This window comes from Neodiprion lecontei, chromosome 2 (assembly GCF_021901455.1).
Source record: "Neodiprion lecontei isolate iyNeoLeco1 chromosome 2, iyNeoLeco1.1, whole genome shotgun sequence".
Taxonomy (NCBI): Eukaryota; Metazoa; Arthropoda; class Insecta; order Hymenoptera; family Diprionidae; genus Neodiprion; species Neodiprion lecontei.
In genome coordinates, this window is record NC_060261.1 from 25,650,239 (window position 1) to 25,662,595 (window position 12,357).

The 12,357-nt window shown below is 35.9% G+C and overlaps 1 protein-coding gene across 3 annotated transcripts in view; it reads right to left on the minus strand.

The window, feature by feature from the left end:
* The window catches only part of LOC107221015 (F-actin-uncapping protein LRRC16A), a 95,956-nt gene extending 86,938 nt beyond the window's left edge, over positions 1 to 9,018 (minus strand). For 2 of the 3 annotated variants that reach the window (XM_046732493.1, XM_015659852.2), the window contains exons 1-3: positions 8,812 to 9,017; positions 8,074 to 8,171; positions 4,374 to 4,424 (exon numbers count right to left, since the gene is read on the minus strand). In XM_046732493.1, coding sequence (XP_046588449.1) covers positions 4,374 to 4,424; positions 8,074 to 8,171; positions 8,812 to 8,848 — 186 coding nt within the window. In that variant the 5' untranslated portion in view covers positions 8,849 to 9,017. Of the gene's footprint in view, positions 1 to 4,373; positions 4,425 to 8,073; positions 8,172 to 8,811 lie in introns of all 3 variants that reach the window. The other variant, XM_046732492.1, reaches the window with a different exon arrangement.
* Between the last annotated feature and the right edge of the window lie 3,339 nt (positions 9,019 to 12,357).

The window sequence follows — 12,357 nt, forward strand, 5'->3', positions numbered from 1 at the left end:
AATAGTATAGATGTTACAGTACCGTTAAGCCACCATGACCACATCGAAAACTAGGGAAGGGGAAAAAATTTCGAAAAAGCAATCACGCAACAATTTCAGGCTCATTTTAGGCTCAACATATACAGTAGTCCCAAATTTGTGGCTTTTGAAAAAACCGAGAAAATCTGTGGTAATACTGGGGTAACGTTAACCTAGTACTACCACACCTAAAACTAGAAAAGAGGAAACAATCCCTAGAAAATGAGTACGCAGGAATATCAGGCTCATTTAAGGTTCGCGAAATGCTACCGTAAGGAAGTTTCATGCATGAAAATACTTTTTGAAAAAACGGTACTAATACCGGCGTTGTGCCGGCTGATATTGAGTATCATAACTATACCAACAACTAGGGGGAAAAGAAGAGTTTCGAAAAAGTGATTATGTGAGAATTTCAGGCTCATTTAGGGCTGATTATAAACCACAGTCGCGAATTTTACGCTCTCGAGAAAATTGCAACTCGGCACTGGATTAGCGTTAAGTCAACCCCACCACAGTGAAAAAAAAATCACAGAAAAGAATTTCAAAAGTGATTGGATGAGAATGTAAGGCTCATTTAGGGTATACGATATTGGGCTAGGCTTCCTCACACTGAAGAGCAATCAGTATTCTTAACGAAAAGGTATGGTTGAGAAATTTGTTTGGACTGAAATAAATATTAGCTTCAAATGACCTAAATATTTGGGTAATACGGGGAATCCAATGGTCGACTCGACTGAATCATTTGGTTCTACCTGAGTCGCGGTGGCACGTGGGCAAAAGCCCAGCCTACCAAGCGGTGGAGCCAGTGTTCAAGCCGCTTCTGGTACCACTAAAATTTTTCTAAGCAAAAATACTTGTGTACCTCATCCGCAACTCTGGTGGTTCGGGAGCCACCTTAAAACTATAGGGCCAGTTTGGATGCAAAACAGGGGAAGGAAAGAGAAAGGGAGAAAGGGGAAAGTGAGAAGGAATAGAAAAGGAGAAAAGGAAATTGGGAGAGAAAGAAGAGGACAAAGAAGGAGGAGACGAGAAACATATTCCAATTATAGGGAACAAAGGAAACGAAAAAAAACCCTTCAGGGGAAAAGCCCGGGAAAGACCAAACTAACCAACATTACACTTGACTGTACCTTTTGGTCTGGTTTCGCGATAATTTTAAGCAGCCGAATATTCAATAGATTCAATGAAATCACCGTATCCAATCAACCAAAATATTTGTGGGAAGTATTTTCAAACTTGGATTTTCCTTGTTACATTAGCCATAGACCATTATTTTGCAGAAATCAGGAGCTAAGACATCGTTTGATGTTCAAAACCTAGTTTCGGCACACTTCTCCGTAGTTTAACTTCAACTCGTCGGGTGTCTCGCGACAAGGCCTGTAGAATTTTATTAAAATTCATGATCAATCTTTCAAGTCTTCTGAGTACAGTGCCGTTCGAATTTCGACGCCGCGTAGCGGAGCTCATCGCTTGAGTCCAGGCACCAGATAGGAACTATTGCAAAAGTTATCGTGCATTGGAGTCAAGTCGGTGTGTTGTTTTGCGAATTGTGAATTATTTTGCAGTTTCTCGTCACGAGGGAATGCCAATGTCTGAATACGGTGTGGGAGAGTTTTTGGTATGGCTTCGTCGCGGTAAGCGCTATTAATTACCTGCGAACCAATTTTGAGAACGATTTAGATCGGCGCACCGATTAGCGCTCATTTTGTAATTGTGTTACTAAGATACTCGAAATTCGTTTACCGTTTTCCTTGTTTGTTGGCCGCAGCTTGAGTTTTCGCGATAACTCATTTCTATCGAACCTGAATATCTCCAGCTTCAACGAATCGCTTAGCTATATTATGAATCCATCGAACGTCAAAGTTTAATAATTTGAGTCGAGGACCTAAAACGGTAGTTAAACTGTTTAAAAATTGCTTTAAATTACATGAGTATGATTAGCCAAGTCTTTATGCTTATCGTTACTGATTATGATATAGCAGATAAAATTTTCAATTTCACAAGAATAACTTTTTCGAAACTGGTCAGATCCTAACTGCACGATTCGTATTCTTCGGTTTTGGAGTTACTGATTTCGTTTTCAAATTTTCAATTTCAGAATTAAATATTGTAGACTGAAAACAACGGACAAACTATGTTCAAATTAATTCGAACTTAGACTAAGAAAGAAAAGTTATCAAACCAAACAGATAATATTTGTGTCTTTCATTTGATTACATAAAACGATTTCTCGATTAAAGTAACCATACATCAGTTAGAAGAACAGTATTCATAGATTGATTGAAAAGTTACACGTTTTTCAGTTATACTTGAAATACGTACCTACCCCCAACCACCTTGCACAACAAATATTTGGTTTAGTCGTAGCCTACGTCACAGAACGGGAGGTCAGGGTTTAACAAAATTGCCAATTGTGAAACACAATATTGAGTTCGTCTCGACGAGCAAAACCGATAAAAAGCAACAAAAAAAAAAGAACAGAAAAAAACTGTTAGGTCAGATTTCTCAAGAAAGCATATAATTGGTAACCACTTGGGAGTTAACTTCAAATATCGTCGTCGAACAAAAGGTCCGTCCAAATATAACAAAAAAGACTTTCAGTATGTTACAGTATATATCCTCCCGGTCAAAACTTTTACTGGACAAAAGTCCCTAAAATCAGTAGTTTCCGAAATACTGGCTTCAGAAGAAAGGTGTCCAGAAATTCGAAAATTGAGCGAGCAATATGGCGGATAAACAAAAACAACAAGCAAAATTTTGGAAAAGTTCTGTAGTTATTTTGCGTATATTAAATTTTTATCAAAATGAGCATTCGGATTTTCATAGTAGATTAGCTGAAAATGCTTTTTTTCGTGGAAAAGTACGAATTTTGACCATTTGTTTACATGTGCTATTTTTGCAATAAATAAATAAATATTATATTTTTTTAGACTTAGAAACATTTCAGGGGCCATGTAGAACCAAAAAACTGGACAGTTCTTACCAAAAACGTAATTTTATAGATAAAAAGCTGCAAACAAAAAATTTGGGAGGCTGGGCACAGCGTACCAGCGTGAATTACAGGGTTAAGGGGAGAGGGCTCTATAAATTTTTCAAAAAATCAATTTTTTTTTTCTCAAATCGATAGCCCAACATTCTAAGAATATCATCCGAAACTTTTGAAGCGAAAATCGGAATTCCGTAGAAGCTGCGGCATGTGGACATTAAGTACTCCGCGTACAGATCAGGTGCAACGGCGCCAATTATGGGAATCGATCCCCGCTCGTCCCTATCGAACCTAATTTGTATAACAACAAGCAGATAGTTGCTCTTACACTAGTACTTATATGTCACTGTATATGTGTACATAATTTATTTTATGGTTCTAAAATAGCAGAATAGCCAAACACAGCAGTAAAATACCTAGAACTTCTGATGACTCTAAAGGTGTCATTGCCACTTGAGCACAACCCATTTTGGTGAAATCAATGCCAATGCTAGGTTGAAAAAAAGTTGGCATCGCAACAAGTAAAGAAAGAAAATAAAAATAACATAAAACTTGTATGTTTAGTTGCTATATAGTTGCTTCAATTGCATGACAGGAATTTTGGCAATAAATTAGCAACAAAAAAAAGACACTAATCTCTATAAAGATTTTAATCGATTATGCTAAAGTGGCCATGACACCTGTAGAGATATTCTTAATTTTTCTTTACTTGAAACTCAACTCGTTTTTCTCAGAACTATATTCTCGATTTTGCGGCAGCGATAAAAAAAAATACTATACAACCGATTTACTTCAACCAAGGTTTTTTAGATGCATAGTTCCAAACCCTCGTCTATAAATCAAAATGTCCAGTAACAAAATAAAAAGAATAATTTTTTTTTTTATTTTGAGGTTTAATGACAGGGTCATATCATATAAAATACAATTTTTCCTTGCAATTTTCTAACAGACAAAGAATTTAAGGACTACAACTACCGCAGTACCTCATGTCCGGAAAAAATCATGCAGCAACAATTCTCTCCAGGATATTTGAAAACAAATTTTTTCAAGTAAGCAAAATTTTTTCTACATCTTAAACGTTCAATAAAGTATCCTAGATAATATCATACAAATTTAACCTCATTTTCGATCATCTATATGGCCCGCCCTCTTTAAAGCATCGTTATCGATAAAAATGATATGTAGAGAGATTATCGATATTATATCTGAAAACCTATGCAAGCGATCAATGGATCGGCAATTTGGACGATCATAATGAATGACTGCAGTGTTATTTCTGGTGAAAGAAAATACTGACAAATCATGACACATAAAATAAATACACCTTATAGGCTTTCACGTAAATAATCATTAGTTGCTAACAACTTACCCGCGTTGGCACTTTGGCTGTTAATAAAAATAGGCGGCATGGTGAAAATACCTGTTGAAAAAAAAACAGAGAAAGGCCATGATTAATAAATATGAATTTATCATTACTATAGCTGAAATGAGATCTTAATTGTAAGACTTGCTAAGAGGTACATAATGTGAAGAATCGGAGCGCAGATAGGCTCAACTACAGCTATTTTTCCTTTTTCCTTTACTTTGATATTTAATCTTTAAAATCACACTGTTCGGTGTCGCCCATACGTGACATGAAGTTATTTTCCAATCCCCCCCCCGCGCCTCTCGGCCGTCAATTCCTGCGCAAGATTTTTTTTTTGGAAATAATTCCATAATACACAAAATATGGTGAATAATTCACTGTCTGTTTCTTCGGAATGAGGTTGCAATATTGGTTGATGAACGATAACAGTGATGAGAACAGTGACAGAAAACTACCGTTGTGAGTTTTCAATTACATTTTTTATTCAATTGCATAGTCAACGACTTTTAACTATTGTAGTAAGTAATTAATAAAAATCAATTACTAATAACTGTTGTGATTTATACACCTAGGTATTTATATGAAGAGAATTTAATGAAACGTAAGTCCTGTTGTTACATTAAACAAAAATTACAAAAAAAAAAAATTAGAATACATTGCAATGCTTTTTTTTTATCTACACGTACGCATGTGCACACAGGTTGTGATGTGAATAATTTGGACAAGTCGATTACATTGGCACTAGGTTATGTTTAAATAATGCCATTTGAATTTTGTATTGTTGGGTTGGTACCACGAGACAAAACAACCCACCTCAGCTACCTACGACATAATAACTAGTCGCAAGAATATGGAAGGTCAAAATAACTCGATACAAAATAAACAGTGACCAAATAACATCGACAAAATAATCTGCAACAAAAGAAACAGGGACCCTATAACATCGACAAAATAACAAGCATTAAAATTCAGAAGAATACTATTTATTTGAACGTTACTAGTGTGTACAATTTGTAAACATAACAGAACAAAGTAGTTTTGAGTACACATAATTCATTTGGGTTAGGATAGGTTAGAACACCCCACTGATGTCACATGCATCAACAAACTGCATGCAACGCAGATGGGGACATTTCGTCCCGTGACGTTTTGTCGTGAGATGCTTTTGTCTACAATTATTTTGTCTTATGAAGTTTTGTTGTGAGGTGGTTTTGTCTCATATTATTGTTATGGGTTATTATTGCAGGGGTTATTTTGACAAGATATTTTGCTGTGGAGTTAAAAGGTTTGAGATATTATCACATGTAACCGTTGGGTTATGTTACATTTATAAAGATTAAGCCTGGTTCACGGCTGGCTGGCGGTGAAGCTGCAGGCTAATTCTTTCTCTGATTCTCTATTATCAGCGTAACCGATTATTCTACAAGATTAGCCATCTCAGAATCACTGTGGCCATGTGTACAGTTATAAGGTGTAAATGCAATTCCTGACAATCGCTCTTGTATCGTACTTACTAAAATCTATTTTTATCCACCACGTAGATAACGATTGATAGCAGTTTCATAGAAATAGAAAAGCACTTGCTACAATTCAGCTGATCTCTGAAGATGGTTAAGGTGATCAAAATGAGACCAAAAACATTAAAATCAGATCAAAAACACCAGAGTTTAAGCATTCTGGTTTTTCTCATTATAAAATATTTTCTCAAATTGTTCACATCTTGTGTTATTCTATCATGTGGTATTACTTTTGTGCCATTATGAAAAACGAAGAATTGGAAAAGAAAAATTATGAACACCTGGATCAAATTGTTAAAAATAGCTGAAAAATTTAAAGATAGCATTGAACATCATATTTCACGGGGAATCCCAAGAAAAACTTCAAGTACTTGCTACAATTCCTTAACATTTCCCAGTTTTCCAGATGAGTGACTAGCTTAAATGAAGGCTAAAAATTATATGGGTGGAATCTTCAGTAAAGATTATGAGTTCTATAATGCTGAGATGGTTGGTTCGTATAAAAAATTAAATTAGTCGGTTATTAAGTGAAATGCAAAGGGATTGATGAATAAAAACCACATTAAGCCTTGAACATCTAATGGGAGAAGGGATGTACGAAAACTTATGTACCCCTACTATAAAGCTCTGTCGCAGCTACTTGAATGTATACGCAACAGCCGAGTAAGCATGCCGGCCAGTTGAACTACAGGTTATGCTAATCCAGATAGATTGTATCGTTCAAAAAGGTGTCGTACTGCAAAGGTAAAATTTGGTAAATACAGTTTGTTCATTTATTCTTTACGCACATATGATGTATTTGACTTCTATAAGGTGAAATAAATTAATGTCATCATCATTCTACAAGAAATCTACTAATTTTATACTCGGTTATCACTCGGAAGCATTTTAATTTCTTTCATTTTGGCTCTCTATAGACGTGATTTTCTAACCATCAGTTCAAATTTATTGAATAATTATTAAATTCACTTATAATATTTTATGTATTCAATGCCAAAGACGATTGCTTTCAATATTTTTCAAAAAAACAAAAGTTTTTGAATGTATAATGCATTTGGTGATAGTCAAATATCACCGAACTCCAGTTCATCGAATAACTATACTTTTTGAAATTATACTCTTTGAATTATGTCATATTTATTTTCACAGTTTTAATCAAGACACTTTCATTGCTACGCGATAAAACGCCCACATTTTTTTTCAGTTGACTCATAGTTAGCAGAAAAAAAAGGATTTTTGCAGATTTCAGAAACATTCTAGCTCTTCTTTTGGTCGATAACTTTTCTACCTAATTATTCGTTTTATTTTATGTATGCCGTATCGATTAAAAAGAAAGTTTGAAATTGTTCCATCACATTCCAAGATTGAAGCAAAAGAAAATTTTGGATAACGCTAACCTATATACAGTGACATCAAACTTTTTGATCATGTGATGTTCAAAATCTTAAAAACTGATTATTGCAGCTCACAAAAACAGAAAAAAAACAATTGCTGTATAAAATGTATAAAATTCTTATCACAAAACTTAATATCGATCATAATATGATCTTTTCCAGGGATTACCAATCAACAATTGATAAGGCTTTGATACCATTATATTGAATGTTATATACATAGGTAATGATGATTATTTTGAGGAATGGATAACAGGGTTCACTTTACGTATTTTTTATCCTTGACTCATAGCTGATGCGGGTATATTTTAGTCAGAAAAGCCATCCAGAGTAAAATCCACTGCTCAGTTATGATAAATAATCATTTTGACAATAGTATAATTAAACTTATAATACATTGTGAATAATTATACAGATAAAGAAATAGAGCTTCACTATTTGTCCATAGATTTCTCACAATTATAAGCTCAAGTTTAAAGTAATATTGCGCTGTGTGAAAACAATTTCTCATTCGCTCCAATTAGTGTGTAAAAATCTTGCATTATGAACAAAACTCAAAGATCTATGGCCAATTAACGTGATAAAGTATGACATCAGTTGTTAAATTATTAAACGGTTTATAATAGTTTTTTATCTTAGTGAAAACCAGTGTGATTCATCACAGGAATATCATTATGTTATCATACAGGGAGTATTTTATAATTCAATTTCAGAAGTTACTTCAATTTTTTACTATAACATGAAAAATTACCATTCCCCAACAAATTATCTTAAAATATAATGTAGACTCACCAGAACACGATTATCTTGTTTATCCTGTTTTGTTTCTAACCTCACAACATTCTTCAGTAATATTTTAACATGTTTGCCCAACAAGGACTTCACGGATTCTGTAAAATGGAAAAAAATCGTCCTATTCATAAACTACAATTATGGATAAAAATTGAGGAAAAATAACTGAGAAGTAATCACGCAAAGAAAGTAAAAGATTTTTCTCAATCAATTGTTATCATCTTCTGATAAAAGAAAATCCTTGATAAAGAACTCGTATTAATTGGATTCTTGAACAGCAAAGTGTTTCCTAAGTTTCAAGCGTTGAAACATACTAACGCAAATGGTTTAAATAATTCACGAAGCATTGTGCCACTCGTGACAATAATAAATGAAAGTTAATGATAAACATATATATTGAAAATGGCAAAATAAATAATAATTGAAGATGCATTCCGTTAGATTTTCTCAGATACTGTAAACTATTCTTGTTTGAATTTTGCCGCACCGAAGAAACACTTGCCGTGTAAAATTCGGTAAGTATTAGCAAATATTGACGCGGTGACGTGATGTCAGTAAAATTCTTTAACAGTGAAATAATACATGAGAACAACGGGATGATATTCCCGAATTATCTGTGCAAGGTGATTCCTGAAGAATGACAACATAAAGAAGACACACCTTTCTCCTGGAATTTAAATGCGACTGTCAACCACTTTGCGGAAATTTTAAAAGGTAAACATCTTATAAACAACGTACCGTTTAAATCCTTCGTCAGCTGCGAACGGGTAGACATTTTAAGAATATTTTCACTTACACGTTACACAGCACAATACAGCATTATTTCCACAATACGAATTGGTTAAAATTGACGAAAAAAAAGTGAGTGTATGAGAAAGAAGGAGGGACGTCACGAGAACATGACACACAACTACCGCCATGTTGTACTCCGACTGTCTACTGTTTTCCTTATAGAGTACAGAGAGAAGGGGGACAAACCCGACATGTGGATGACAGTAAAACCAATGTAAAACCGCAACGATCAAACAGTACGTGTTTTTTTCGCTAGCTAGCGCGGCAAGCACTAGCCCCAGATTACAGTATTAGTGACCCTTCAGAGAGTTGGGATATCCAACGAACACTTCCGGACAAATCAGAAGCTAGACTTTAAATTAACGTTATGTAGTAGTCGTATCCTTACCGACCGAGCAAACTCACCCTTTTTCTTCCTATATTTAATAAACAGAACATTAACCAAGGAACGCTCGGCCATGCAGCCAGCTGATCGTGAGAGTATGTTTTATTTAAAAAATTATTATAATTCCTAGTTCTCGTCCACAGTCTTCTACATAGGTCTGGGCCCTTCGTCTCTAATAAGGCCCAGTTCTACAACTTGACATTGAACCGAGTTTACCGCATAAACTTTATTGAACAAAAGCTAAGTGTTACTTTGCGTTCCACAATACCAAAATCTCCAGTTCAGCTTCACTGAAAGGAGTTTAAGGCTACCGTCCCATGGTCCGGAATTTGTTCCGTCTCCACGAACCCGGAATCCAGTAACTTTTCAAGCCTCAATCAGAGACGTTCCGGCTCCACTGATTTACGGAAGATGCCGTAAATCAATGAAGCCGGAACGCCTCTGATTGGGGCTTGAAAAGTCACTGGATTCCGGGTTCGTTGAGACGGAACAAATTCCGGACCATGGGACGGCAACCTAAACTTAAACGCTGGATTTTGGGGGGTTACGTTCTTAAACGAGGTATTTATACTGCTAAGCCACAACGCTGCAAGAGCAAACACCGTTGTCGTCTAAGTTATGTCAAACTTGTTTGACGAGTGGCGCGTGAAATATATATTAATTTTGAAATATTCAAGCCGGGAAATAATGATGTGGAAAAGAAGCAGAAGAAGAATTCACAATTGGACAATGTTTTCCCAGCATTCCTCCTTCTGCCTTGACGTCACAGCATCGGTTTTCATGTTTTCAATAATGATTTAATTTTCTTTTAGCTGTAATTTAGCTACCAGAATCAATTTTTTATTCGTAGTAAGATTACGTAGTCTTTTTTTCTTTACATTCATTGCCGAAACTGAGTTTTCACTTTCCTAATGCTGAAAACTTTTCGTGTTTACTTGAACGCAAGCTAACTTTACTTATACTGCTTATTCGTTTGCGCGACAAAAATGGCGCTGCAAACAAAAGTTGCGCGACTCTAATCGCCAATCTTAGCGCAAGTTCTTACAGAAGGCAGAGTTATCTGCAATCGGTTATAGGCTCACGTAAACACCGATTAAAACCGTACTTTGAAACGCACAGCTGAATTTAATCTCTTTTTAACTTCAACCTGAGTTTAGATAATCGTGATTTAATCAAAAATTTGTGAAACTCGGCTTAACATGGTTTTATACAAAAAAAAAAATGAGAGCTGTCATGGGACAGCCGGTACGAACGAAGTTCCTTACGCTATATTACTGCTCATGAGAGAGAGAGAAAGTGGGAAAGCTATGAGAAAGAAAGAGAGGCAAAGTATAGACGTACGCTGTGAGAGAGCGCGCTGCGGCCCAAAGTATAGTTGTACGCTGTAGGAGAGAGAAAGAGGGGCGAAGTATAGTCGTGCGCTGTGAGTGAGAGAGACCGCTGCTGCCGTCTCCCACCCCAAGCGCTGAGACAGAGAGAGAGAGCGCGCGCACACGCTGGAATAGAGAGAGAGAGAGAGAGAGGGAGATCGCGCGCACTATAGCAAACGAGCACTATAGCCAAAAAGTGTCGGTTTTTTGGTGTCGTTTTTTTCCGCCTAGCCCCTACGGTGAACGAGCGATAAGGAACTTCGTTCCAATATAAAAATTTCGCAATATTATAATAGCTCAGAGCAAAAATCGCGGGTAAACATGTGCCGAGGAAATCGTACCCTAGATTTAATTCTCCAAACAAGCGGGAAGGTACGCCGTAGTTTGACAGTAAACTAAACAGAGGGATCGATTGTGCAGCTATCGATCCCAATGAAAACGGCGATCGAGCATCGGATCGTCCTCTTGGTTTCTACCAGCCCCTGACACCCCTGTTTTTTCGAGTCCGTCTTAACGTCCCGCGGCCCTACGTAGCGCTAATGGTAACCTGCTCAAAATGCACGGGTCTACATGCGACCCGTTTGAATCTTGTTTCTTTAAATTTAGTATATAGGAATTACGCATGTATCATAGCAAGAAAATGAGGTAGGAATTGATATATATATATACATTTTTCTTTGTCAAATAACGTATTTTTGTCGAGTGTTTTTCTCTCTCTCTCTCTCCAGAACTACCCCTCCCCTCACCGCGGTACTGAGCTACCGAGCATTAGCCCGAGGGTTAGCGAAAAGAAAGATTTCGAACCATGTTAATCACGACAGGCGCCCAACAGAATCTTACGATATCTTTTGTAAGATCCAATTTTTATTAGCTTACATCACAGGCCGCCAAATTATTGTGTATGCGGTAAGTTCTCAGTTATTTCTCGGAATGACCGAGATACAGTACAAATCCACGTCACAATGTGTATAATCAAAGTTGACGTGAGCGCGGACAGTTGGCAGTAGTTTCAATTGTTGTTAAGATGGAAAATTATAGTGACAATTATTGACACAACATCGGGTAGATGCGTTTTCTGCAATCCAAAAAAAAAAACAAAAGATTGTGAATGATCATTTCACAATTGAGTATACAACGCTGAAGCGTTCTGCAAATGACAACTTGTAGAGGTTATGTCAGAATACGAATTATTTACTAATAATATTTAACGAGTATTGGAGCGTGCGAATCATGTAAGTCAAAATTCCCAATATTTGAATTATAAACCGATCTTATTATAATTGAAATTGAGAACTCAGGTATTATTGATTCAGTGATTAAATTATGATTCGATACGATTTAATTCATAACGTTTTTTTACATATCTTAAGCTCCATTTTGAAAGTCAATGGATGGTCATTCCATAACGGTTGAACAAGCGTTATACAAATTTTTGAATAATCCGTATGGAACTCAGCCCACCATAGGATTATAAAGGATGATGGACGGTAACTTCTAAGAATTGAAGACTTCTTTTGAACATCAAAAAAAATCTCGCTTAAATGCAAGTTTTTCGTCATATTAGTAAATGACCTTTTACATTATATAATTGTAAATAATAATATACTTTCGAAAAAATGATATGTTCTTCATTTAACATATCAAACATTATTTTACACGTCGAAAACTTGTTTTTGTGTGTGATGTTGTTGGACCTAAATAGCTTACATCAGGCAATTCAAATCTGGCGCAAGTCTT